Genomic DNA, 27,176 nt, shown 5'->3' on the forward strand with positions numbered 1-27,176 from the left:
AAAACTGATCCCTCCTTGGCCCAGAGACTGATCAAAGTGGAAAGAGGTACAACAGTGAACAGAAATCTGGACTAACCTGGTCTTTTCTTGTAGGGTGACCGAGGTTTTGATGGGTTGGCTGGTTTGCCTGGTGAGAAGGGGCACAGGGTAAGTTCTCATTTCCACAGCATCCTGGCAACAATCTTAAAAAATGGCCGTGGAACATTAGAAAGGGTTATTGAGCTCCCAAATGGACCGGGGTGTGTGTGTGTGGGGAGCGATACGGTGTTCTGAGGCTGTTGGGAGCTGCGTGGAGTGTGGTTAGAACTGAGAGGGAGAAATCATGGGCTGGCCGTTGTAAGAGGATTACAGATCTCTGTAGGAGTGCACAGGACATGTCATAAAAACACATCCAACCACAGTGTCCACATGGCAGGAAGCCATTGAAAGCTTCTGAAGACACATGGGAGGGGAAAAAAACCAGCAGACTTTTTGGAGGAGGTAACAAACCCCAGAAAAGTAGAAAAGAAGCAAGAAACAAAACCTGCTTTTATGGTGCCGTTGATGGAAACGCAACCAAAAAAATGGGATTCGTCTGTGTGCTTTGTAATTAAGCAAGAAGCCAACTATTTTGGCAAGCAACCCCTCCCCCCCGCCCCAAGAATGTAACTATTACTTTATAAAGCAAGGGGGGAGTGTTTTTAGTGGTGGAGGAGATTACATGGCGATTACATGCTATGTTGGGGCGGAAAGGTAGCACATAAGGGCAATGTTTAACCAGCTAGAAAATGCTGTAATGTGTTTGGGTTGGAATGGTAACTATGCAGCAAAGCCAAGGTCCCTGTTCTCAAAGAAGCTGCTGTGCGTACCTTAGACACACTGGTTGGTTTTCGTCGCCATTGTGAGACGTCATGGGGAAGGTTTGTGATGGATTGTGCTAGTCCAGTGAAGCAAACCCTGTGAGTTCTGAGGCTGCTGTTATACTGTAGAAAGGACCCTGAGATTAAGCTCTAGCCGTTGTGTCAACCACAAGGCATTTCCCATACACCCAACAGGATCTTGGTATCCCCCAACAAATCCCAAGTTAATTCAAGTTACAGGGATGTTCAGATAACACGATCTCCCTGTTTGGTGGGGGAACAGGCAGCTGTTCTTTGCACAGGGATGGTTTCCTTCTTGCCAGTTTCACATCAGGGAGGGGCAGCTCAGGAGGCCTGGTCATTATTAGTGAAACTGATCATGGAGGATAGGGCTGGCCCTAGGTTTTGTGAAGTGTCACATGCAGGGCACCATCCAATGCTCTTCTGGCTATGAGCAAGTGGCCCCCACCTTTGCATACCCATAATACAACCCAGTTCCTGATGGTCTCCATAGGCTATGGTGACATTTCTTCCTCCCCGTACCCGCCACATACTTGTCATACACAATCTGCTCCTCCATTCCTGAAGCCCTGTGATCTCCCCTACATGGACTGGGAAGACAGGAGCTTGAGAAGAAGCACAACTATCTCAGCAAGAAGCGTGGGACTGGAGAGACAAGTGTGGGACACGATCTCTCACTGTTCCGTGGCAAAAGGGGACCACGGATGTTGATTGAGGATGCTCCTCTCTGCCTGATGGATCACATGTGTGCACACGATAAATAGTGTCCTATATGGCTACAGAGTAGTGGCCATAATTCTAACGGGTTTTTGAGGGTACTAGGAGATGGGGGGAAAACTGAGCACCTGGTCCCACGAAGATGGGGGAACAAAGTGGTGGGGCCTGATGCTGCTCTCCCTCACACCTGCTTTACATCATGAGGGAGAAGAGAATTGGCTTGGCTTCTCTGGGGATTTCCTGAAGTGGCTGATTCTAATCTTACATTCCTAGGGTGATCCAGGCCCATCAGGTCCACCAGGAGCACCCGGAGATGACGGGGAGAGGGTAAGTTTATCCCTGAATGCAGCTTCCTTTTGAATTCAGAACCAAGCCCTGTAAACAAGAAGCAGGCGTGATATCAAACATGTAATGAAAACAAAGAGCAAGCCAGTGCTGGCATGTTATTTAATGCAAAATGCTGATCATCTTTAAAAGTAGGTCTTGGGGTAGACTGGAATTCTGCATCCACGCAACATTAATACATATACTCACAACTCAGCCTACATTACAGTAGTTCTGATCATGCTCTCTGTTTGGCACTTGTTTTAACTGGTCAATTCCAAATGGCACTAAGCAATGGCACTGAATGGGGTTCACGGTGAAGGGAAAATGTAGAACTGGTTGAAATTTTTCATTGAAACCCATTTTGATGTCTCTCCCTCCCCCCCCCCCCACCCAAATGAAGATTTTTCTGGAAAATGTTTGGATTTTTCAGTGTTTCCCATTTCATTTTACTAGTAATGAAAACCTGAACAATGTTGAGTTTTTTCCCCCCTTTTGCTTGCATTTTTCCTTTTATCTCCCTTTTTTGGTGGTAAAATAAAAAGAGGGAAAAGAAGGAAAAGAAAAAGGGATGTAATATTGGGGAGGAAGGGAGAGAGAAGGGATAAAAATAAAAACTGAAAAATGTTTTCCAAAATATTTTTTTTGTCAGAAAAATGGACGTTTTTTTTTTAAATTTTTCACAAAAAAAACCCAAGAATGATTTTTTTCTTTGTGAAATACACTTACCTACTCACCCTTCTTCAATAAGCGCTAGTAAAATGCAACAAGGTCTCAGGGACAGGAGTTCCAGACTCTGCTGGGGATTAAACATTAAAATGGTTTCTCATCCCACCTCTGGAATGGTTCATGTTAGCCTTAGACAAGTCACTTGTTTGTTTCCTCTCTAAAACAGGCATGACACCTACCTATCTCATTGATAGCTTGTGAGGATTAATTAATTAAACATAAAGTGCTTTGGAGTTGAAAAGACCTAAGTATTATTATTGTCCGTCAGCTGAACAATATGTAAGGAGATACAGTAACTCTCTCTGAGTATGTGATCAGTCTTAAATCTCAAGAGGGAAGAGGAATTGTTTGGGAAGGGAATATGATGCACATAGAGTCTGACGTGGAATAATGGGATGTATTTTATTAACAGAGGATTTAAGATGAATATCAATATTGATTTCCTAAGCATGATATCCATCAGATTGTGAAATAGTCTCCCAGGTCAACTGGAGGGAGCCCCATTGTTTGAATAATTTAAAAATGAACCGGACAAAGCAATGAAGAATATTCTATAGGGAACAATGGTGCATTAGTAGGTGATGGAGTAGATGACGTAAAAATCACCCCATCTTTAAATTTCTCTAATCTAAGGAGCCAACAGGTTAATATGGGTAACTTTAATTGCCATGTTCGCTTTTTTGTATTGGTTCCTCCGTTCAGTTAGTTACTAAATCTGCTGCTTATTGACCCACAAGCCTTGAAGTGTTCCTACAATATCTCATCTGTTAACAAAATCCATCTTTATAAACAGACATGAATTATGAAACATCCTTATAGGATTTCTAATCTTCAGTAAACTCTGCACGCATGATATTAGTCTCCAGGCTTATGAGAACTTTCTTATGCACGGCTACCATTTTATTACTCCAGGGAAGTTGGTTTTCTATGTGATTATTATTTAACAAGGGTGAGACACCTACGATGTGACTGAAATGTAGCTGACTTTCTCTCTCTCTTTTGTCCCCTCCACTGCCAAATAGGGTGATGATGGAGAAGTTGGACCCAGAGGTCTACCTGGAGAACCTGTAAGTACTTGCTAGTTCAAAATGTGGCCATCTCATTCTGCAGTACCTCAGTAATTCTGTCGTCCAGGGCTTCTATGGCTAATGCTGTCCTTTGCAGGGGTAGTGGCAGATAGTCACAAAGTGCTACATAGCGTGTTAGATTAAATCTTCAAGGCAGTGAAGAGACAATGAACTCTAGTTGTCACGTGGAGATCTGTTCGGTCTCTCCTGTTTACAGCCATTTCATAAACCGAGGAACATTTCCTCCAGTTTATTTATTCTTCCAACATTTTTAGCTAAACGTCTCAGTAGTGTTGTGGCCTCAGTGGCCTCCTAGGCAAACTGTAAAGTCCAGAATTTGAGCTGTGTTGCTTAGCAGCGATTGGTCAAGTAGGAGGAGCAGATCTCCTCCAGCCTGGCTGTGGAGCGAATGGCTCATGGAAAGTGTGCGTAAGCTTTGGTTTCAATGAGTATTCAAGAGCACACAGGCTAAGCATTTGTTTTTCATGGGCATTCGTGCCGGAAAAACTTGATCACATGAGTATTTGGGGAAAATGAACACTTGGGCCTTGTCTGGGCTGTTGAGACTACAAATACGAATTGGCTGTTAGACATCACTGTGTCACCTAACCCTGCTCAGAGTAGGGCCAAACGGCATGGTGCTTAAAATGCTAGTGGCAATTCCCAACCCACCTCCACTAAAGCCATTATACCTTAAAGGCTTGCACAGATACTTAGCATGATGCCCTGTGAATTGGAGTCACGTGGTGAAATCCTGGTCCCATTGTGAGTTTTGCCATTGACTTCAGTGGGGTCAGGATTCCACCCCCAGGGCATAAAAGATAAGTACATCTGCAAATCTTTGCAGAATAAGGGACTAAGTCTCCTGATGCTGCTAACCTGGGAGTAGCTGATCCAGGGTTAGCAATGGAGGGAATTCCCTATTGTAGACAAGGCCAAAAGGGGATGCTAACGTGACCAGAGCAAATGCAGTGTAGAAGTTCAGACCAATATTGCTAGAGAATGTTTTGCGGTATTCACTCAGCAATGCCAAGAATTAATTTCTGCCAATTTGGGAGGTCCAAAAGCACAGTGGCTACTAGCACCAAATATTCCTGACTTTATTGGCAACAACAAAAACCTTTTCTGACCATATGGAGATACCTCTGTGCAATGGAATTGTCATTTTCATTAAAATCAGCTTATTCTTGTGCCCCAAACACATTTTCTTAGGTAATTCACATCCCTTTTAATACTATCGCATGCCATCAGCTTTGCTTTTATCATGTCCTGTTTTGTTGTTGTAAATACCAGATTAGTGATACCAGAGTAACTGATGAGAAATGTTGGGAACGTAGGAAAGGGAAGGGTTGGCATTTACAGACTCTTTGGGACTAAATTATACATGAGATGTCTGATTAACTTCTGGGAAAGATTCATCAACCTAGCTAGCTCCTTAATACATGTCTAAAGCAATAACTTCTGGGTTATTAACTTCTTAAAAACATTTATGTGCTCAGGTATTACAGTAATGGAGAAGACATTTGGATGACAATAATGCACACATGGAAACTATTTTTAAATGAGTAGTAGAAAAAAAATGGCTGAGGGCCCAGTTGGGAGTAGGTAGAAATTATAATCTAAGAAACTTTGGCTGATATATATACTTCCCCAATCTGCATGAACATCTTCTAATGCCATCAGCCAAATCCTGGTCCCATCAAAACCAATGCCAGTTTTGATGGTAGGATATGGCCCTTTATGTTTTACTGGTGGCACCTTAGAATTTGTTCCTGTAGGCATCTAATTCCATTCTGCTGTCATTTGTTAAAATCCCTGAAGCCAGTTCAGTCCAGGGAGTTGTTTTTCGGAGGCCCAGGCATGCAAAGATTTAAGCACATGGGTATTTTCCAGCCCTGCCAAAATACGCAGACTATCAATGGTAACATTAGTGACCAGTTGTACTTAAGCTTCAGTCTTTCCAGGCTCAGGCCCATGCACTCTGTTTTAATGTTAAAAACGATCGTGTTTTATCTTGTAACCTTTTATTTTTACTCTTCTGTTCTGTCCATCAATTAAACGTACTTTTCGTCCATGACAATGCATGGAGGTATCGAAGGCTACATCTAGACAGCAATAAAACCCCCATGGCAGTGAGTCCCTGAGCCTGGGTCAGCTGACAGGCTCGGGCTGCGGGCTTAAAAATACCGGTATAGACATTCAGGCTTATGGGCTCTGAGATCCTCCCCCCTTGTGGGGTTTCAGAGCCTGAGCTCCAGCCTGAGCCGAAACATCTACACTGCTATTTTATAGCTCGCAGCCCTGGGATCCTGAGTCACTTTCCCCGAGCGTGGTGCGACGGGTCTTTTATTTCTGTGTAGATGTAACAAAGGGCCTAGGTTTAAAAATGTGGCATTCCACAGACCCATATGCCCAGTCTGTCTACCTAGGGATCTGTCTGAGATGCCTCACTTTGAAAACTGAGCTTCCAAGCGTGGGCTTTGGCTGGGCAATACTTTTTTTCCCGATTCTCTTAAGGCCTGAGCCAAAGCCCATTGAAGTCAATGGGAGTCTTTCCATTGACCTCAGAAAGGCTTTGGGTTGGGCTCTTCCTAACTGGAGCGTCTAAGCGTATTTGTTTCCGCCTGCAGGGACCCCGAGGTTTGCTGGGACCAAAAGGGCCACCGGGTCCCTCAGGACCGCCGGTAAGTTGCACAGACCACTCCACATACCTGCTGTTCTGCTCAATAAATTCTGCTGAGTTCTCCAGTTCCAGCTAGCGTGTCCCACTGAGGCACTCAGGCAGATAATCCAAGAGGATAATTTTATGCATCTGTGTTGTGAAAGCAGGAGGTAGGGTGACCAGACGTCCTGATTTTATAAGGACAGTCCCAATTTTTGGGTCTTTTTCTTATATAGGCTTCTATTACCCCCCACCCCCTGTCCCAATTTTTCACTCTTGCTGTCTGGTCACCCTAGCAGGAGGTGTAAAGAGAGAGTTAAAGCTCTAGTGCCATATTCAGCCCTGCTTTGAGCCCAGCTTCAGTGGAGTCACACCTATGCATACCAAGGTGGAATTTGGCCCAGAGAGTAAATTAAACATCTAGCCCAAAATTGAAAGGAAGAACATAACTTATTCCCACTGTGGCTTTTCTATTAACTTTTGCCTGCGTGTTCTGAAGCCTGGTTTAATATAGTTTTTTTTTTTTTCCTGCTTTTCAATCTAAATCCAAGAAAAGAACATGCAGCTTTTCAGTCAGGCCTTTTAGGGAGATAGAATCATAGAATCCCAGAGTAGGAAGGGACGTCAGGAGGTCATCTAGTCCAACCCCCTGCTCCAAGCAGGACCAGTCCCCAGACAGATTTTTGCCCCAGATCCCTAAATGGCCCCCTCAAGGATTGAACTCACAACCCTGGGTTTAGCAGACCAATGCTCGCCCCGGTGTAAGGACCAGCTCTAGGGATTGTCTTGGGTGATTGATCCCCAAGACTTCAACACCCAATGCCTCTAGCTGTTATTCCCTTCACTGGCAACAGTCATAGATTCTTATTCCCTTCATGGACCAGCCACTATAAGAGTACATGACACCCTTAGTCAGTGAGTTCAGAGGCCTTCAGCTTCCACTGAAATGTGATGAGAGTTGAGGATCTGGTCCCTAAAGTGGCTTGTTTAGTAAGAGTGCACAATAAAAACTGATCTCTGGTCCTGTGCAAGGAATCAACCAATAGAATGCTGGACCCCCAGCTGGTGCTTTCTGATTGGCTGTGAGCAGTGATGTCATAGACTCACCTATGAGACTCTGAGAATGTATGAAGCTGAATTTTTTCCCCTGGTTTCCATATATAAATTCCTTTCATTGCCGATGTAAGAGGCTGCATTTTCTAAAGGACTGCAACATCTCTATGGGGGGTCTCAACCAGCCTTCAGCAAAAACACCATCAAAAACACAGTGGGTCAAATCCTCACCTGGTGTAAATTAACATTGCTCTGCCTACTTCATCCATTGTCTTCTAATGTGATATCTTTTGGCCCACCATTTCTATAAATCTGTCCACTGTTCAGAAACAATCTTCCTACAGTCAATATGCTGTATTTGCACAATGGTGCTGATTTTTCTCTGCAGGCAGGTAAAGCCAATGGAAAAAATGTTGAAATGGCCTTTGGAAAAAAAAAACCCAAAACTGAATAACCCAACAAATCAAAATAATCCAACAACCTGGCATGAATTCTTGGCACTAGCTGCTTTGCCAGGCACCTTTAGAAAAACATTCTGTTTCCACTCAGCTGTTCCTATTAGTCCAAAGGGCCACAGAGTATTTGATTCATTTTTACTGCATCTTCCTGCTATTTTTGGCTCAAAATAGCCAGATGTTTTCTCAATTTAACGCTGTTTATTTTTTTTAATCTCTACTCAGGGTGTGACTGGTATGGATGGACAAACAGGCCCAAAGGGGAATGTGGTAAGTCTTCACTACTAACATCTATCTAGGTATAGTCAATCTTACATTAGATTTGTAATCACTGTTGAGTCCCTGTTGATTTCAAAGCCAGTACAAGCCATGGAGAATATCTTCCTATGGTTAATGGAGGTGAATTTATTATAATTTGCAATGAAATTACATATTACATCCCTATGAAGATCAAACATTTTCATCGTGATTTATGCTGTTACACCAAACAGCAAAATATCATCATTAAATCAAGAAAGAAACTAGATACTTTGTAGTTACAGGTGTCAAATTCACCTCTATGCAGAGGAGCCAATACAAAGCCTAAACATGGTTTAAGTTGGACTTATTTATTGTATAGGCTGGTCCTCTACAATGGTCCTTCACCCATCAATAATGCCTCCCCTGAGAAGACTGCCATATACACATGGGAGGCAGTGTTGTCTAGTTGTGAGACCAGGACCCTGGCAATCCGAGCTCCTGGGTTCTTTTCCTGGTCTTGCCAAAGACTCAACCTGTGGGATCTTGTACTCCTCACTTGGCTATGGCATCTAAAGTGAGGGCTGTGATCGTAATTCATAACTGGGCTGTGAGGATTAATTATTTGGCTTGTCGACTCCTTGAATGAAGGGTTACATACTTTTACACAAGCACATAAGTGGGTATATTGTGTATGTGTGTAAGAGCAAAGTATTTTTTGATTATGGTTGTGATTTAAATAACTCTACCCGCCATGTCAGCATGCACAAATAAAATCTATGAAGAAATGGTTTCTGTGACTTAATAACTGAACTCAATAGCATTTGGTAGCGGGTATAGTCTGTTTCCAGCAGTGGCCACTAGCCGTGCTTTGGAGATAGGCAGTCACAGCCCTCCACAATTGCACAATTGAGAATGATGAATCCCTTCCTGACCCCGACAATAATAGTCAGTTTACACCTAGTCACATGAGAATTCATTACCCCTGCTTTAGCATGAATGGATGTGTGTATAACTGTTGGCCATGATGCTATGCATGGACATTATTTCTCCTATGGTTTTGAGCTCCCTTCAGCTCTTGCTTTGCTTCCTGGCAGGGTCCACAAGGTGAGCCGGGGCCACCAGGACAACAGGGCAATCCAGGTGCTCAGGTAAGGCAAGAGACAGCTCTTCTCCTTGATAGGAAAGAGTCGGGTTTATAGTTCTGTATGCACTTTGCCTCCCATCACAAGTCCTGACCTGCAGAGTGGTTCAGATTGGACAGCGCCAAAAAAAAGTGTTGACTAGCAATAAATGCATTGCCTAAAGGCGGAGCCTGGGCTCTACATCTAAACGACTTCATTCTGGATCCACATTTTGCAGCTGGCTCCTGCTGCTGTAATGGACTGAAGTCAGATCCAAGCATCTCCTTGACTACGGGAGTCAGGTATCTGGCTCTAAATCAAAATTTGCTGCACAGTGTTATCTCTGATTTTTAATGTAATCATTATGGAAGCAGTAGGGTCCAGTGACTATAGGACTAGGAGTCAGGAGACCTGGGGGCATAGTCTTCAGTGCTGATATTGAACTTCTGCGTAACCTTGGGCAAGTCACTTCCCTTCCAGGTGCCTCAATTTTCCCCATCTTGAAAACAATACTTATCATAGGATCACAGGGCTGGAAGGAACCTCTAGAGGTCTCTAGTCCAGTTCCCTGCACTCTTGACAGGACTAAGTATTATCTAGACCATCCCTGACAGGTGTTTGTCTAACCTGCTCTTAAAAATCCCCAATGATGGAGATTTCAGAACCTCCCTATGCAATTTATTCCAGTGCTTAATCACCCTGACAGGAAGTTTTTCCTAATATCCAACCTAAACCTCCCTTCCTGCAATTTAAGCCCATTGCTTCTTGTCCTATCCTCAGAGGTTAACAACAAAATTTTTTCTCCCTTCTCCTTGTTAACAACCTTTTAGGTTGAAAACTTGAAAACTGATATCATGTCCCCTCTCAGTCTTCGCTTCTGCAGACTAAACAAACCCAATTTTTTCAATCTTCTCCCATAGGTCATGTTTTCTAGACCTTTAATCATTTTTGTCTCTCTTGTCTATACTCTCTTCAATTTGTCCACATCCTTCCTGAAATGTCGCGCCCAGAACTGGACACAATACTCCAGTTGAGGCCTAATCAGCTCGGAGTAGAGCGGAAGAATTACTTGTCGTGACTTGCTTACAACACTCCTGCTAAAACAGCCCAGAATGATGTTCGCTTTTTTTGCAACAGTGTTACACTGCTGACTCATATTTAGCTTCTGATCCACTCTGACCCCCGGGCCTCTTTCTGCAGTACTCCTTCCTAGGCAGTCATTTCCCATTTTGTATGTGTGTATCTGATTGTTCCTTCCTAAGTGGAGCACTTTGCATTTATCCTTATTGAATTTCATCCTAATTATCCTCATTTGTAAAGCACTTTCAGTTCTATGGATGAAATAAGATATCTAAAAATGAAGTGTTAGTATCTTCCGTGAGACATTTTGATAACTATTGGAAATACCAAGTCAGTGAAAATGTTAGGATGCTACACTGAGGTGCTGCAAAATACATTTAGAATGATTAATTTGTTTCTTAATGCCCCTCCCTTTTTTTCTTTTCACAGGGTCTTCCAGGTCCACAGGGTGCAATTGGTCCACCAGGCGATAAAGTACGTTAATACACTGCAGCTGTGACATAAGTCAGCTGTTGCTATTAATATGCATTTGCCTCTTCAGATACTTCCCTTTCCCTCATGCAACATCTGTTTACAGCTGTATGCCTTAAAGTTTAATATCTCCTGCTCCAGACAGGGCAGAGAGGAGGAAACAGAGTTTGTCTCTAATTCATAATATTTGTATTCACGTCCCATTTTAAGAGAAACATTTTGAAGACAGCCTATGTAAAATGTTAGGAGATGACTTAAAAGTGTTTGTTTCTGAGGCTAAATATGCAGAGATGTATAAAGAGATAGCATTTGTAAGAGCATGGGGATTCAGATAATTTAATGAGGATCTTCCCCAGGGAGATGGGCCAAGTTACACCGAGTTTCCATTTTTGCTTATTGTACTGCTCTCACTGAACAAATTCTACCCTCCCACCCATGCAACACCATGGACTTTAAATCAGGCAAAATGTTGCCCACTGGAATGACCGGGACTAATTCATGCTCCCAAGTGCATTTGCATAACTCCCACTCCACCGACTTCCTTGGCATGTATCATTGACCCCAACATGAGAATTCCCTTTATTGTACAGTATTAGGGGATCGTTGACCAAATGCTGTCCAGGAGAAAAATGAACAGAAAGGATTATAATTTTAAAGGACAAAGGCGTTTCTTGTTCAATTGCTGAGTTACACGTGCAAGTTGTGTCAGTACTGCCACTCCCTGACATGGTCACGGGATCGGGATTCCATTTATGAAAGGAAAGTAAGATAACTGTATTCAAACAAGAAGGGGTAGCAGATAGGGCAGCCCCCCATTCTTTCCATTTGTCATAATTGTTGGTTTATCTAGTATGTGATTTTTATGCTCTGTGGGCCCAGTTTTCCAGCACCCTGAGCCTCGCGTGGTCATTGACATCAGTGCAAAATGCCGCCCAGTCAGGATGATAGTGCTTTGCACCAACCGTGCCCTCAGTTTGCACTGGTGCGAAAGATGGGGCAGGATCAGGTCCTGCTTGTTGAGCTATTGCATCTTTCTTAAAGGATCTACCTTTACATACAACATTTGCGAGACCAGACTCAGACAAAGCAAAAGATGTGCCTGAAACATGGGGCCCTTTGTTCTCTGACTGTCAGTGTTTAATAACTTCATAGGGACACTTTTTTGCTGCAGTGATTCTGATTGTTGCTGGGTATTTTTTAGGGACCTCTGGGTAAACCTGGTCTTCCTGGCATGCCCGGTGCAGATGGCCCTCCGGTAAGTAGTCTGTTCCTAAGGTACCCTCACCCTGCTTACTAACTAGGGACCTGATGCTGTATCCCTATTGCACCCAGCCTCCTTGGGAGTTCAGTAGCGCTCAAGGTTTACAAGATCAGGCCTCAGTCCGAATTTACACAAACGTCTCGGCCACGTTGCAGGGTTTGGTTCTCCTCTAGCCCCACATTACCGGTCTGGTTCTTCTGTGTGTTGCGCAGCTACTTCAATTCCCATCGATTCTAGCCAGAGTGGCGAGTGCTCAGCAGCTCTCAGGATTGGCCCGGTAATAATCATTTTCAGTAAACAACGTGGTTAGTAAGGAATGGGCATCGTTTTAACCCACACTATGGCTCCTGCTAAATCCCAGTAGTTCCGCTGAAATGCATGCTTGAGTGTATTGAACGGAGCACTAGCACTGTGAGTGCATCTCAAACCAGTCCCTGGAAAGGGGGCGATGCGTTTACCTGGACCATAGGGTTGAATTCAGTTGCTGTCTCGATCCCCGCCTGTAGTGCTTAGCACTCCGAGGGTACGTCTACACTGCAATTAAAAACCCGCGGCTGGCCCAGGCCAGTTGATCAGGCTTGAGCTACGGGCCTGTTTAATTGTGGTGCAGACATTCGGGCTTGGGCTGGAGCTCGGGCCCTACACCTCAATTAAACAACCCCTTAGCCTGCGTCCGAGTTAGCTGGGCGGGCCAGCCATGGGTGTCTGATTGCAGTGTAGACATACCCTAAGTGCTGCTGCAATGCAGTAGTAAGGGCAACCTGAATTTCACATTCGAGATCTCTTCTAGCAGCCTCATGATAATCCTACTGTAAACATTATCCGTTCTTGGAAGCTGCTGTTGAAAATCTCTGGCCTTTAAACTCCATCTAATTTTTTACACACTGAGGAGACGTCCGATTTTAAAAGCAACAAACGTTAAACGGGTACATTCCCTAACGTAAATGCAGAACATGCTGAAAAATTACATTTTCTATCTGGGGATTATCCTTCCCACTCGGGGAATTTAGCCGTCTCAGAAAAATGTTAGTTGAGTCAACAGAACAGAATATCTTTAAGGCTGTTGCTCTCGGTGTGAAATTCTCAGAGCAGCCTCCGTGGAAGCTTCTCAGTTATAAAATCTGTCAGGTCCAGTTTTTATGTAGACTAAGGGTCATATATCCTCTTCAGTGTGCACACGCAGCTCCATTTGTTCTCATTGGGAACGATGTAGCCTGAAGATAGTCTAGGGCAGGTTTTAAGTGTGAGTGTTGCACTGTCTTAAGGAATAACAGGATGCCCAGATGCTCTGTAGTAATTGGACTCTGAAGATCTATGGCATTTACTAAATTCCTTTTAAAAATCCCCCAAATCATATGGCATCTCGCTGTAAGACCCAACAAAGTCCCTTGTCAGTTATTGATCACAGGGCTGGTAATGAAGCTGCACTTTTTCAAATTGGTGACGATATTGTATACAGTGCAGATTTAGACCTCAGCCGGGACTTCCGTTGACACCCACCGCTGCCCCGATAGATCTAGAGATGAGCAAATCGGTGCAGGCATAGTTTTGTGCCCACAGATGTGTATGGGTGTCGTTGATGCCCCTTAGATATCTGGCTACATCATGGCACCTTCCGATATCAAAATAGTAGCATATATTTGTGAGTCTGAAAAGGGAGGTTTTTTTTTTTTTTTAAATCAGATCCTTTGTATGAAATCCTGCTGGTCTGACATTCTCCTTTATGCAGGGTGATCTTGGGAAATGGTTTATGGTTATGCTTGTTAAGTGGTTGCAAGAAGGTCATTGGCGTGTTCAGACAGGAGCTCGCTGATGAAAAACCGACTTACAGCAGAGGTACTTAGGGCTTTAAGAGCCTGTGGTGTGGTCTGGGTGCCCTCATGTTTCTTTCATATGAATGTGCATTATGTGCCACAGCTAAGAGGTTAATGTCTCTGTGCAGACACTGCAAACCCAAAAGGGATGTTTTGCCTTGGCAGTGTGTTTGGTCCTTTAGAAAGCAAATCCGTTGCAAAGGCACTCATTGGCTCGTCACAATGCTTCACTACTGCACTGTGCTTGATTAGAAGCAATTTTTCAGGATGGAAAATGGTACTTTTGTTTTGTACCGATAGAAATCTCAACAAAAGGCTTCTAAAGACACTGAATAAGAATGTGTTGGAAGCTACAGGACGTTGGGTTATTCAGCTCCCAGGCCCAAGAAGAAAGCCGACCAGTGTCCAGACAGTCAGCATGCAGTGGGGATGCAGGTTAACTGAGTGTTTATCATGAGATTGTGCAATTGATTCCAGTAATTAGCAAATGACTGCAGTGTGAAGATCTGACCATCACAGCCTTCCCAACATACTCTCCAGGGTTGCACAACTGGATTTTTTTTCCCCATCACCAACCTAATGATAGCAAATATCAGGAGCAAAAGTGGCCTAGTGATTAAAACACGGGAGTGGGATCCAGAACTTCTGAGTTTTACTCCTGACTCTGCCATGGACTTGCCGCATGGCCTTGGGTGTGACATTTAGCCGCATTGTGCCACAGTTCCCTCGTCACAAAATAGATACACGGCTAGTTGCCCAACTCGCAGAGGTGTTGCGAGATGTTATTGATATTTGCAAATGTCTTGTGCTGCGCAGATGCAAGGTGGTGTAGCAGTGTAAAGTAGGATTCCACTAAGGGACCTTATGTTGGTGAGCACTCATGCAAGTAGATCAGTTGACCTCAACGGGACCACTCGCATGAGTAAGTGCTCACTAATGTGTAAGGATCCCCTTGGAAATAGACCAAAACTGATGGTCAGTTTCCAAATCAGTGATCTGATTATTAATCTCCTCTCTCTGGTTTGTCTGTCTGTTTTATTAATAGGGTCATCCTGGCAAAGAAGGTCCTCCTGGTGAGAAGGGGAGTCAGGTATGTGTTAACTAGACCCTCATCATTCTTATTTAGTGTCACTGAATGTGGAGGAAGAAATTAATCCCCATGCAATGTTAGGCGTTGAGCAGATGACTTCATTGCCTTGGAGGCATTCAAGCGCTCTGGTCAGTTCTGAAGGAGAGAGGCCTTGTCTACACTAGGAAGGATTTACTTAGATCATTATACCTGCAAACTGGCACTATACCAGCAAATTGGTACTGGACTGGTAGAGCTATACCAGCAAACCCTCCAAGTGGAGCTGCAGCTCGTAGCAGCAAGAGTTCTTTTGCCGACATAACTTATACCCGTTCCCCGAATGAAATAAGCTAGACTGGCAAAAGGATGTTTTTGCCGGTATAACTGAATCTACATTAGGGCTTTTGTCAGCATAGCTATGTCAGATAAGGAGTGTGTGGGGTGAGGGGAGGAGGGTGCGTGTTTCACACTCCTAAGGGACATCACTGTGCTTGCAAAACTTTTGTTAAACATGTGCTGGGAGAAGGTCACATGACTTGGCTGTACTGCTTTATGAAACACCAATGAGAAACTGTAAAAGAAGTGGGCATGGGCCAGCAGACGTGGCAAGAATAAGAAGCCACCAACCCTGCTCCTAAAACCAAGTTCAATTCATTTGTCTGTGTGTTTCTTTTAATGTTCTTTCTACTTCTTCCACTTTCTGTCTTTGTCTAGAAACAAAGGTACAGAAATATTACACACACACACACACACACACACACACACACACACACACACACACACACACACACACACACACACACACACACACACACACCTCCCACTCTCTGTTTGGAAATGTCCCAGGAATGGTGATCTTGTGAGATTTGCAGCTCATTTAGAAATCTAGATAAACTTGGACATTTTTCCTACCTGAACCTTCGGAATCTAAGATGCGTTTTGATTGTTTTCTCACTTGTGATTTTGGCCACAGGGGATGAGGAGGAAGGAGTCATGGGACAATTGCAGCTTGTCTATAAACCTGTAGTTGCACCAGAGATCTGGTTAGCAGCATTGTCTACTCCAGCTCTCCTGGCAAGCAGCACTGAAAAGCTTCCCAAACATACAAACAGAAACCTGTGAAGGGGAAAGCTGTTAATCAGACACAAATAAATATCCTCAGTGCTGCAGAAAATTATTTTTTAAAAAAAAATGTTCTTTTCTTTCTAGTTTGCCCCCATGTCAAAATCCCTCTTTAACAATATTTTAGAAAACATTGCTCAGAGTCCTTGAATTATATGGTTGTTAGTTTGTCTGGGAGATTTACCATCTGTGTTCCTGCTGTGTCCCATTCAGTTGAAAAACATTACATTTGTCAAAAGTCTTTTATTACAGTTCCGTCCGGCTTGATTGAAGCTCACCCTAGCATTGCATAGGTACTGTGTAGAGCAGGAAAATGATGCCTGCAACCTTGACGGGGGCCATTCCTCCAGCTGGCATCACGTGAGGCTAGGAATTCAAATGTTCATGTCTGTAGACTATTAAAACCCAATAAACAGTCCTGCGCTCACTTGCTCTGCTGGGAGACATTTCGCAAACATCAGGGAGTCATCGGGTGTCAGGGTAAAAGTCCAGAGCCAGGCTATAACTTTCTCCATGAGTTATTACGTAAGCAATTATGATCTCAGAGCAGTGTTTGTGCTGCTAGATATGTTCCAATTGACCCTAGCATGAGGTCTGAGACTCCAACAGACCCCAAGAAGCATCGATCCGTCAGCTCGATCTGGCTGTCAAGCTGGGAAAAATTATCCAGAACTCTCTTAAAGAAATGGAAGAGTCTTTTTCAGTTAGTTGAGCAAAAGAAAAAAATTTAGTTGAAAACGTGATTGATTTACCGAGTCTCAATACAGCACTATAGCGATAGTGCAAGGTACTTACAAAGTTACCATGGAGTCTGTCCATCCAGGTTTGGCAAGAACTACAATTCTGCCCTTGGAGTCAGGGATGACTAGATGGATTCATAGTTTTGAATGCTAGAAGGGACCATTATGATCATCATAGTCTGCCCTCCGGCAAAATCCAGGCCAAAGAACCTCACCTGAAAATGTCTGTATCAAGCCCATAACTTCTGTTTTGAGCTACAGCTCATCTTTTAAAAAGACATCCAGTCTTGACTTAAATATTTCAAGTGATGGAGAATCCATCACATGCCCAAGTAAGTTGTTAATGACCCTCCCTGTTCAAATTTGCATCTTATTTTTAGGCTACATTTGTCTAGCTTCAGCTTCCAACCATTAGATCTTATGAATAGAGCCATCATTATAATAACAGTCCTAGAAATTGGTGACAAGCTAGACTTGAGGGCATCCAATGCATCTCCTTGTACATGAAGAATTGGTCCCCGTTGCACATGTGCTAATGTTTCGTGCTATTTAGGTTCACATGTGCCACGTGATGGGGTTTCTGCTGCTTCCCTTGGGAGTTTATTCCACATGTTCTGGTGTAGATCTCATTATCTGTAGTTTTCTGGATCTAGGGATCCTAGGCTCGTAAGTCCCATTTTCAAAAGTGATGCAGGAATTTACAAGTCTAAATCTCATCGAAAGTCCTAAATCACTTTTGAAAATGGGACTTAGGCCCCTAAGTTCCTTAAGCACTTTTGAAAGTTTTACCCATTAAGTCTAAATGTTCACTTTTTAATTTTATTCCATTGCTCCATAGGTGCTGGAACTAGGGGTGCTGGGGGTGCTGCAGCACCCCCTGGCTTGAAGTGGTTTCCATTATATCCAGGGTTACACTTTGGTTCAATGGCTCTCAGCACCCCCACTATACAAATTGTTGCAGCACCACTGCATTGCTCCTATTTTATTACTCTTGAAGCTAGAGCTAGTTGAGGGGGAAAAGAGAAATTCACATTTCATGCAATTACTTCCCCCCCCTTTTTTCCCCAAAATTTTGACAATCTAAAGTTTTCAAATTTGACACTGCTACACCTTGAATTTTGAAAAATTCTGACCAATTCTATAGTTGGTTGGAAAAAGGCAAGAAAAGAATTGTGAACATTTCAACGATTTTTTTCTTTTTACAAATTTCATCATGACTTCGAAATTCAGTTTCAACCTGCTTTACCTGAAACTAAGCAGTGAAGTCACTTCTGCCGTTGCAAAGCGTTGGTGGATCCTGTGTATAAAACTTTTTCTTTGTAGCTAATCAGTATAGAAGTCGCACAGCTGGTGTCTCCTCTCTCTGTCTTCTGTCCTGTGCTCAGACCACAGAGCAACACGATCTCTAAGTTAGGTTTCCGTAGCCTCTTCTAAGCACAGCTGACCTCCCATATGCCTTCCATTCAGCCAGCCACGCATTTTCCTGTGCAGTTCAGGACAAATAGTTTATCAAAAAGTTCCACCATTGCTGTATCTTAATGTTGTTTTATCATTGTTGTTTTTAAATCACAGGGTCCAACTGGCCCTCAGGGCCCACTTGGATATCCAGGACCTCGTGGCGTCAAGGTAAGGAAGATGGGAAGGCAGGAACACACACCTGCGTCTTTATTTCTGAGCTGAATTCTGTGTTTTCTGTTCGAGGTAGAGGAGGCCATCTTGGATCTCACTGAGTTTGACAGCAGCCCCTAAGAAGGAATTTCTTCTACTTACTCTTAGCAAATCTTTCTCTGGCTTAAAAAGGGTTAGCAACTTTGGTTCTATGTAAATGGAACTAAGGAATGGTCATATAAAAGGGGTAGCGCTTCAAGAGCACTGGAAGAAATCTAGAAGACTAGGTGGTGACTCAGTTAGTTGGGGGGAAACCTAGAGGTATTACGGATGAGTCTAAAGGCTACCCGGCAGCATTACCACTCAATATGGATGTGATACCTATGGCAGATATGTTATCAGTGAGCCTAGAAGAAACTTAGATGTCTTACTGCGGAGTGTAGCAGAAACACTGAAGCACTAGTGTTCAGTCATACTTAACATTTGATTAGTTCCCTTGGCCTGACATATCAACTCAGGCCTAGTAGACATAAAGCTCCACTGCTTTCTGGAAGAGCTTCAGATGGATTTTTATTCCCATGGAACATGGCACAGTTCCATCACAATCACTTGCTGTTGGAAAACAAAACAAATCTCCGCCTGTACATGAAGATTTTAACAGGCTGTGACTGTTAATGAAACAAAATAGCCCAATATTAAAACAAAATACAGTGTGTCTGTGCGCGCAGAGTACTCTGAAATCGTGTTATTTGAAGCCAAGATTTCTCTGAGTGTGATTTAAACTCACATCCCATTCTCTCTCACTGAATTGAATTGCAGTTCTTCAGCTTGCTCCTGATATCTGCAGTATGTGTACATTGATAAGAAGGTAGTGGGTATTTTCCCCTACCACTCTGATTCTTAATCCTGCATCAAAATCGGTTAACTTTGCCCCTGATCTAACTGTGAAACTGCAGGGTTCCATGCTCGTGGATATAGATAGTGGATGAAAGGCTAAAGACAAAGTGAAATCTGATTCAAACCCTCCATACATTTTCCCAGCAGCACAAAGCCACTCACTCGTCCATTTCCAAAAATGTAACTAGATTTATTTAACCAAAGCATGTTTTCGTCTCATGTCTTGCAGCGCAGCAGATTGAGACTTAGGGGTCCATTAAGGAATGGTTTTCCATTATGCTTACTGCTAAAGTGGAACTGTTCCTCATTACAGTGATATAGGGAAAGTGTGTCGTCTGCACAATCCTCGGTGTTTACCAAACCTGTTTCGGTTCCCTCAATCAGCGTGCTATTAATTGAATAAAGCTTCCGTTCTGGGAATCAAAGAACAGTGTCTCTCCTTGGACTGGCCATCATCAATCATTAGATCTTGTCCATCTGATTAGAATTCTCTCCTGCTGTATGAATTCACTGCACTTGACATTCATTTGTATTTTTTACATGCAGGAGGGGTTGGGGGAGGACATTCAATATATCTTGGGTAAAATTAAATTCATTTTTAAACAACTCTTTTTGTTGATATAAGAGTTACATTGCATAGTACAGCTATGAGCTGTGTGTTCCCTGGGGTGAAATTCTGGCCTGCTTTTCCTGAGGGAAGATCAGCATGCAGGAAGCTTCTTACTTTTTGCCCCAAGCAAGGCAAGACATGGGCCTAGCAATGCTTTGAATGACAGACAAAGGGACTCGATCACGCCTTTGACCCCCTCGGCTGCTATCAGCTGCAAGCACTAGGGGATGCAGCAGTAAGGCACACTGCTGAATCTCCCACCTTCCACTCCTTAAACCATTCTGCCTTGACCGTCCATTGGGTCCCTGATACCCAGCTTCCCCCTTTCCAAGTGAGCCTCATGAGCATAAAGGCAGAATTTGGCTCACAAAGTCTTCAAAACTCAGAATAGAACTTGCAGCCCCAAAGCCACAAGAAACCACAGCAGCCAACTGAGAATTAGATCTCAGAATCCATTAGTATTGACTGTCTCATATATTGATACTCTCCGGTCTCTCGACAGACACACACAGCATGATCAATCCACTGCAGCTCAGTGAGTACGCTGGTGAAATCACAGCAATGATTTGCAGCTGCGTATGGCCAGGCTTCCAGATTTCCTTATTGTCCAGGGGCATCTCCTCCTATGTCCTTCGGCCATCAGCGCGTGAGCAGCTAGACTCTGGCAGCTCTAAGCAACCCAGGTCAAATAGACAGGGAAGCGTGAAGCAGTTGCACCAGCTAGATCTAGATGTAGTGCAGGCAGGCACTGTATGTAAACTTCCCATATGCACTGCCATAGCATCTTAAGGAACTGTGCCCCATGTCACAACCACTAAAATAATCTGTTAAGTAGCTAAAATAATCTATTAAAAAATTAAGGGCAAAATTCCACCATCTGATGCATGTGCAGGACAGTGAGAGGAAAGGGAGCAGGGTGGGCGAATCGTTGCAATACTAACCAAAAAGTGCACAGGCTAAATTCTCAGTTCATGCTCTGGCTCTGTTGTGCCACATACGTAGTGTGCAAGATCACATGCTTACCTCAGGCATCTGGGTAGGAGGGACAAGTACAAGATGTACTTGAAACCCCCTCAATTAGATATTTAGATTGTAAGCTCCTTGGCGCAGAGACCATCTTTTTGGTTCTCTGTTTGTACAGCGCCTAGCACAGTGGGTCTTGATCCATAACCAGGGCTTTTAGGTACTACAATCAAACAATTAATAATAATATGTCATGTTCCTGACATTTGTATGCTTTGGACTCACTATTCATTCTTTCCCTTTCCTTTCCATTCTGTTCAATGCCCTAGTGTTGATTGATTTAAATATCCATACATAAATAAACCCAAAACATTTGGCAGGGGTAGAAATCCTGCTTCAAGGCATAAGCCAACTTCTCTAAGTGATAGAGGTTAGGAAGAAATTTTTCCCCGGGAGCAGGTGATTCCTTAACCGCCTATTTCAGGGTTTCCTTCACCTGCTTGTGAAGTAGCTGGTACCGGCCACTGTTGGACACGCGATGCAGGGCTAGACGGACCAGAGCTCTGATCCAGTATGACTGCTTCCTGTTCTCCAGTTTTCCTAGGCATTCTTCCCAGCCAGTAGCCCCTCTCCCGGATGATCAGTCATCTCATTCCATACTGCTGTTCCGCTTACCTCTACTTATTCAGTACAGGACCAGTGATTCCGAAAATGGGGGAGTTGCCCCACATTCATATAATTAGTGAATGTGGTGCTGCATTAATAACGGACAGGTATTCTCAGGCTTCATGCTTTCGCATTCTGGTTTTAGCTTTATATTCGCTACTTCCCCCCCCCCCATCTCTAACGCCCCACTCCCCCCCACCCCGCTTTCCCGACTCCGTGTTGTGGATCTTAGTGTCGGCAGCGTTTTGATTAGATGTAATGGCTTGGGAACTGAGTACAGGATAATACAAACAAGGAGACAAGTCAACTCCAGGGGAAGGAGTGCTAGATAATACTTGACTGTCTCTTGAATCCCAAGACTAGTACTATCATCAGGAAAATTACATCTTCTTCACCTTGTCCATTTAGTGCTAAGGATCTCTGCTGTTGGAGGCTAATTAAGTATCAGAGTGCTTAAGAGTGTCCATTCAGTATCATTTCACAAAGAGGCAATCATAGGTTACACATTATGCTTCTTCAGATCCTAGTTGCGCTAAAGATTTATCCTGATTTCAAAGCCGGCTGGGCTGTGTAGGGATGACTGCTGTGCTGAGTTATTGTATCAGGCTGGGAGCATAATGTGTTTTTACCACAAGAGGGCACTTGGCAAACTGAGTCTCAGGCGAGAGCCCGCCGGCTTTAGCCCCTTGTAATGTCTTTCTCCAGAATCGTGACCATCAATAAACGGCATGAACGTTAAGCATGAATTAGAATGATTCTGCTCTGCCCTTGCCAGACATATACAGATGAATAGGTGGTTTATAAATGGTCCTGAACATTTTCATTTGACTGCAGTGTAGTTATGTCCATTCATACTTAGCTGAGGATCTGGCACTCAGAAAACAATCGCTGCTGTTTAGTTTGAAGTCCCACCTCAACTGGTGGATCAGTACGAAAGGGTGGAATCTTGGCCCCGTTGAAATAAATGAGGATTTTTCCCGTTGATTTTCAAGGGTACGTCTACACTGCAGCTGGGAGCAAGCTTTCCAGTGTGGGTAGACAGATGTGCTAGCTCTGCTCAAACTAGCAGGCTGACAATAGCAGTGTAGCCAGGGATAGCATGGGTGGTGGCTTGGGCTAGCTGCCCAAGTATGCTGGGAGGGTTTGTATTCAGGCAGTTAGCCCAAGCTGCTGCCTGTACTATCCCCCGGCTATTTTTAGTGCACTAGCTTAAGCGGAGCTAATGTGTGTCTGTCTACCCATGCTCGTAAGAGCCTTTCCAGCTGCAGTGTAGATGTTTCTTTGAGTGCAATTCATTCACTCCTACAGCCAATGCACCATGGAGGTGAGTGTCGCACTAAAAAAGAGCCAGAAATCTGCAGACTCTCTGCTGGGTGAATGCTACAAAGTAATAAAGGGAGATGTTGTGAATGTGTGTTCAGTATTTTTTCAAATGACGTCACTTTGTCTGTACCCCTTTTGCACTTACCTAATATCTTAGTCAGCTCGGTTTACTGGCAAGAGATTTTGGTGAAAGTTGCCGATTTTAAAGTGAATTTTTGGAAAACCTTTTCAGAAAGCAAACTTCCAATCATGAATGTTCTCCCTGGAAACTTGATTCTGACTGTTACATTCATCTTATTGAGAAATGGAGACGTATCACATGTCCCTTCTGTCCAATGAAATCAGCTCAAATTTTGAATAGCAAATATTCACAAATGAGCAACAGACCAAAAACTATTCAGCAAATAATTATAAACCACCAGTACATTTAGGAAAATCACAATCTGCACAAGGACAATTTGGCAGCAGAGAGTGAGGCAAAATTCACTATTGTTAATGATTCACCCAGCTCTAAATATGTGTATGCTTTACCTTGTGCAGGTGTAACATTGTAATGTGCCTCTGTATTTTTTCCTAAGGGGGCAGATGGTGTTCGTGGCTTGAAGGGCACCAAGGGTGAAAAGGTGAGTTACCCCATTCCATTGGAGGAAGGTTGCCTGTGTGTGCAATTTTCCAGACCTGCCTTGCCAATGTAGGATCAAGTCCTGAGAGACATACACGTATGAATATTTCTGCTGGTGAATGGAGCTGGACTGTCAGTCCTAGAAACAGCTGCTCTCTATTTATTCCCAGAGCAGGCATAGCGTAGACATCCTCCACAATGCTCAGCCAGCATGTCTCAACTCAGAGCTGGGAATAACGCAGTCTCCATGACCTACTCGGTCTTTGGCCCGACTCCTGAGGCCAGCCATTAGTATTATTATTATGGTTTAAATACCTTAGAAGGGAGGGGAGTCTAGTTTCAGTTGGATTTCCCCCTTACACTGGTAACTGAAGCCCACTGCTTCGTAACTAATAGCAAACAAAAATCATGTCAATGTACATTTTAGCAGAAGTCCTTTGCCCAGGAGCAGGCTTCTGGGTATTTTTGTTAGCCAGGGGAAATTCCACTGACATAAATGGAATTCATTGTGACTTACATCTGGGTAACAAAGATCAGAATCTGGCCCAGGGAATACAGTGTATGGAATACACTGCCAAGACCAGCCATTGGAGCAGCTTGTAAAATCTGTCTTACAAAGGAATTTGACAAAGTAGAAGGTGCATAGAAAAAAATATAGATTATATTTCAGGGATTCAGCTGTGGTCTCCCAAAGCAATACCGGGAGATGGAGATTTGCTGTGCTGTTCCAGTCCTCAGTATCCCCATGTTCCTTTTTCATATCTGATAGTCCATCAGCAGTAGAGCTGGCAATTAGAGGCAAGGAGTTAGCCAGAGGGACCTTCCAGAATCCAAAGTTGGTTTTGGTTACGGTGTCTGTGTTTTAGTCTGTCCTGGGTTTGCTCTAGGAGTTGATACAGTATCGATTTGAGCTCTGCAGTTAAACTGTCTCGGCTGGAAGAAATATTACTACCGTCCTTGAGGTTTCATGGAAGGATAGTGTAAAATGATCTCCGTGAAAATAAAACCCTGTTATTCTTCAAAATAATTTGTTGCCAGTACCGGTAAATTGCTGGTATTTATACCATCTGAGCAGATGATCTCTACTGGGAGCCAAGGTGTGATTGGTTGGAGAATGCACCTTTGTAATTCCAGTGGGATTATAGTTGTCTGTTGATATGATACTCCCAAAGGTAGGATCCTGAACACTTACAGCTTGGCTGTGTTGCATGGATATGTTGTTCTCACCAGGAATCATGCTTACATTTTTGATGAGTGAATCAAAGACCTCTAGAGCCCTCTAGAAGGGCACATGTGATGTGCAATGTGCATGGGGATTAGTGGGCCCATCTTGCCCTCCCCCTGGTACAGCGATGCCCTGATGCCATGGAAATACACAAGCATTGGGCACCCCCGGTTCAGAGTTTCACCGAGGCTGCCTTCATGCTGCCATGGAGGGAGAGGGAGGCAGTGACATGGTGGCCAAGCGAAGGAAGGGATCTGCCACTACATGGATTCACTGGCCCTGCTGTGGAAGAGTGCATAGGCTGACTGTTCTGCTGCAGCTGCTGAACGGGGGGCTGAAATGGGTTCTTTCCCTCGCTCAGAACCCTGCTCAGCATTCAGTCCTGTTCCCCAAAGGTGCAGAATGTCACGGCTTATATTTGACCTGTGTCACAGTGTCCCCTTTGGACAATCCGCTGTTTTTCTCCTCCTGTTATTCAGGGTGAAGATGGCTTCCCTGGCTTCAAAGGTGACATGGGCATCAAGGGAGACCGGGTGAGTGTTTGCTGATCTGGCGAGGTATGCTGAATGCATCTTCCTCACAGAGAGCGAGAGAGAGCAGATCTGGGACAGGGTCCTTCATGCTTCATGAAATCAGTCTCATGAATGAGGATGGTTCTTCAAGCATGTGAGCATTCAGTGATACCCTTCAATAACCAAATGAAGCACTGAGCATAATAATAGGGGGCAGGGCTTTGAAAATCCCTCATAAGCACTAGATAACTCTCCTGTTGTGCAGCCGTGAAATGCAGTTCTCTCTGGGGTGGAACACGATGGTCGTTCTATTGCAGCTTCAAGGGAGAACTAGAAGGTTTTTGGTTCTTACCCACGAAAGCTTATGCTCCCAGTACTTCTGTTAGTCTCAAAGGTGCCACAGGACCCTCTGTTGCTTTTTTCTTGTTGGTGTTTTCCTGATAAGTGCCTGGTATATAAAGATTCTGTCCCAGGGTGGAATACATCAGAATTCATTTCACACCGGTATCCTGGGAAGGAGTGTCCTGCAGGCAGCAAATTGCTTACTCCTGTATTCACTCATGAGATCTGCTCAGTGGAGAGCAGAAAGTTAGACTGGGTCATGATGAGACTCTGCTCCCACTCTGTACATTCAGCTGCTGTATAGGATCCCTGGCTTCTCAGACGTGCTGGAATCAAGGAGGTTCTAAATCTCTCGATTCTTTATTCCCATATCAGAAGTAAAATTAAAGCTAGTAGTAACATAGAACCCAGTCTTGCAGCCCTGATGCCTGCGCGTTCTGCAGGATCATTTATTTATTTCCAGTTTCTCTTTTCCCTCCCATAATGTTACATCCTCTTTATTTGCTAAGCCGGAGGTCAATTCATAGCACCAGAAGAAAGTCTAAAGTCATCGGCATGCACATCAGTAGAAATGAGAACAGGGCTATGGAAACCACCAGGGGTGTATTTTCATATTAGACGTGTATCTTTAGAAGCAGGGCACATTGCCTGGCATCAAAAGCTTTTCAAATCATCGGCCCAAACTAACACAGAGATTCAGACAGCAGCTGCGTAGCACACCTGTGCAGGGATCTGCGTAACAAACCTGTGCAGGGATCTGCCAACTAGGAAATGGTTTTGTAGAATGCCACCTCGCTGACGTATGGCTGGAGACACTCTTACCATGTCTTTCTGAACAATAAAGCACATCTTAGCTTGGTGTTTCATTAATAGATAGTAGGCTCTGGGTGAAAAGACCCAAGGGAGCGAGATCGACAACAGTAATTTGTGACACATTTTTTAAAAAAAATTGCTCTTTGTTTGATGACTTGTAAAAAATGCAAAGCAAATCCTCCATCGCTCCTGGCATGTAAGAATACCATGGAGCCATACCAAGGGCCCCTTTCTGAACATCATCTCAAAGTCACTCTCCGTCGATCACTTGAAAGCTTTTCCGGCCCCACCTCCTTCTTTTCGAAGATGAAATTCATCTGGCGGCAGACCATGCTAAAAGGTTTGTATCTCAGGAGGATTATGCATACTCTTGCCAAACAGGTACCCGCCTGAGCCGTTCTCACCAAACATACAATCCCTGCTAGCAAGGTCCTTTGTTTGTTTTTTATGAGAAATACCGAGAATCTCCATGGTTTGGAGATCAGGAAGCAGAAACAAGGGTTCATAGGAGCCAGACCTAATGAAAGCTATTTCAGTGGAGGGGAGCTGGAATTAGAGAGGATAATTGGAGTGTAGGGAAAAACTGCTGTGCTGAGACATAATAGCCAGGCTATGTGAGTGAAAGCAGCATGTCTGTTCTAATAACCCTCTAATTTACTGCACAACAATCTGGTCTGAGCAGTGACTGGGCAAAGGTTTAACTTCTCCGCCAATTGTTTTAGTGACGCCAGGGTGAGCCGGAACATAGCCGTGTGTACGTTCCTGCCAGCCTCAGGTGATTTGCACTGGGACACGAGATTGCATGAGTGC

General features: G+C 43.9%; 1 protein-coding gene across 2 annotated transcripts in view; it reads left to right on the plus strand.

Annotated features, from left to right (window-relative positions):
• COL5A1 (collagen type V alpha 1 chain) overlaps window positions 1–27,176 on the plus strand; it is a 247,587-nt gene that overhangs the window by 157,798 nt on the left and 62,613 nt on the right. For both annotated transcript variants that reach the window (XM_024106028.3, XM_008169084.4), the window contains exons 18-29: window positions 94–147; window positions 1,851–1,904; window positions 3,653–3,697; window positions 6,328–6,381; window positions 8,093–8,137; window positions 9,202–9,255; window positions 10,738–10,782; window positions 11,981–12,034; window positions 14,900–14,944; window positions 18,358–18,411; window positions 23,431–23,475; window positions 25,179–25,232. In XM_024106028.3, coding sequence (XP_023961796.2) covers window positions 94–147; window positions 1,851–1,904; window positions 3,653–3,697; window positions 6,328–6,381; window positions 8,093–8,137; window positions 9,202–9,255; window positions 10,738–10,782; window positions 11,981–12,034; window positions 14,900–14,944; window positions 18,358–18,411; window positions 23,431–23,475; window positions 25,179–25,232 — 603 coding nt within the window. The remainder of the gene's footprint in view (window positions 1–93; window positions 148–1,850; window positions 1,905–3,652; window positions 3,698–6,327; window positions 6,382–8,092; window positions 8,138–9,201; window positions 9,256–10,737; window positions 10,783–11,980; window positions 12,035–14,899; window positions 14,945–18,357; window positions 18,412–23,430; window positions 23,476–25,178; window positions 25,233–27,176) is intronic.

The sequence above is a fragment of the Chrysemys picta genome, chromosome 18 (assembly GCF_011386835.1).
Source record: "Chrysemys picta bellii isolate R12L10 chromosome 18, ASM1138683v2, whole genome shotgun sequence".
Classification (NCBI taxonomy): domain Eukaryota; kingdom Metazoa; phylum Chordata; order Testudines; family Emydidae; genus Chrysemys; species Chrysemys picta.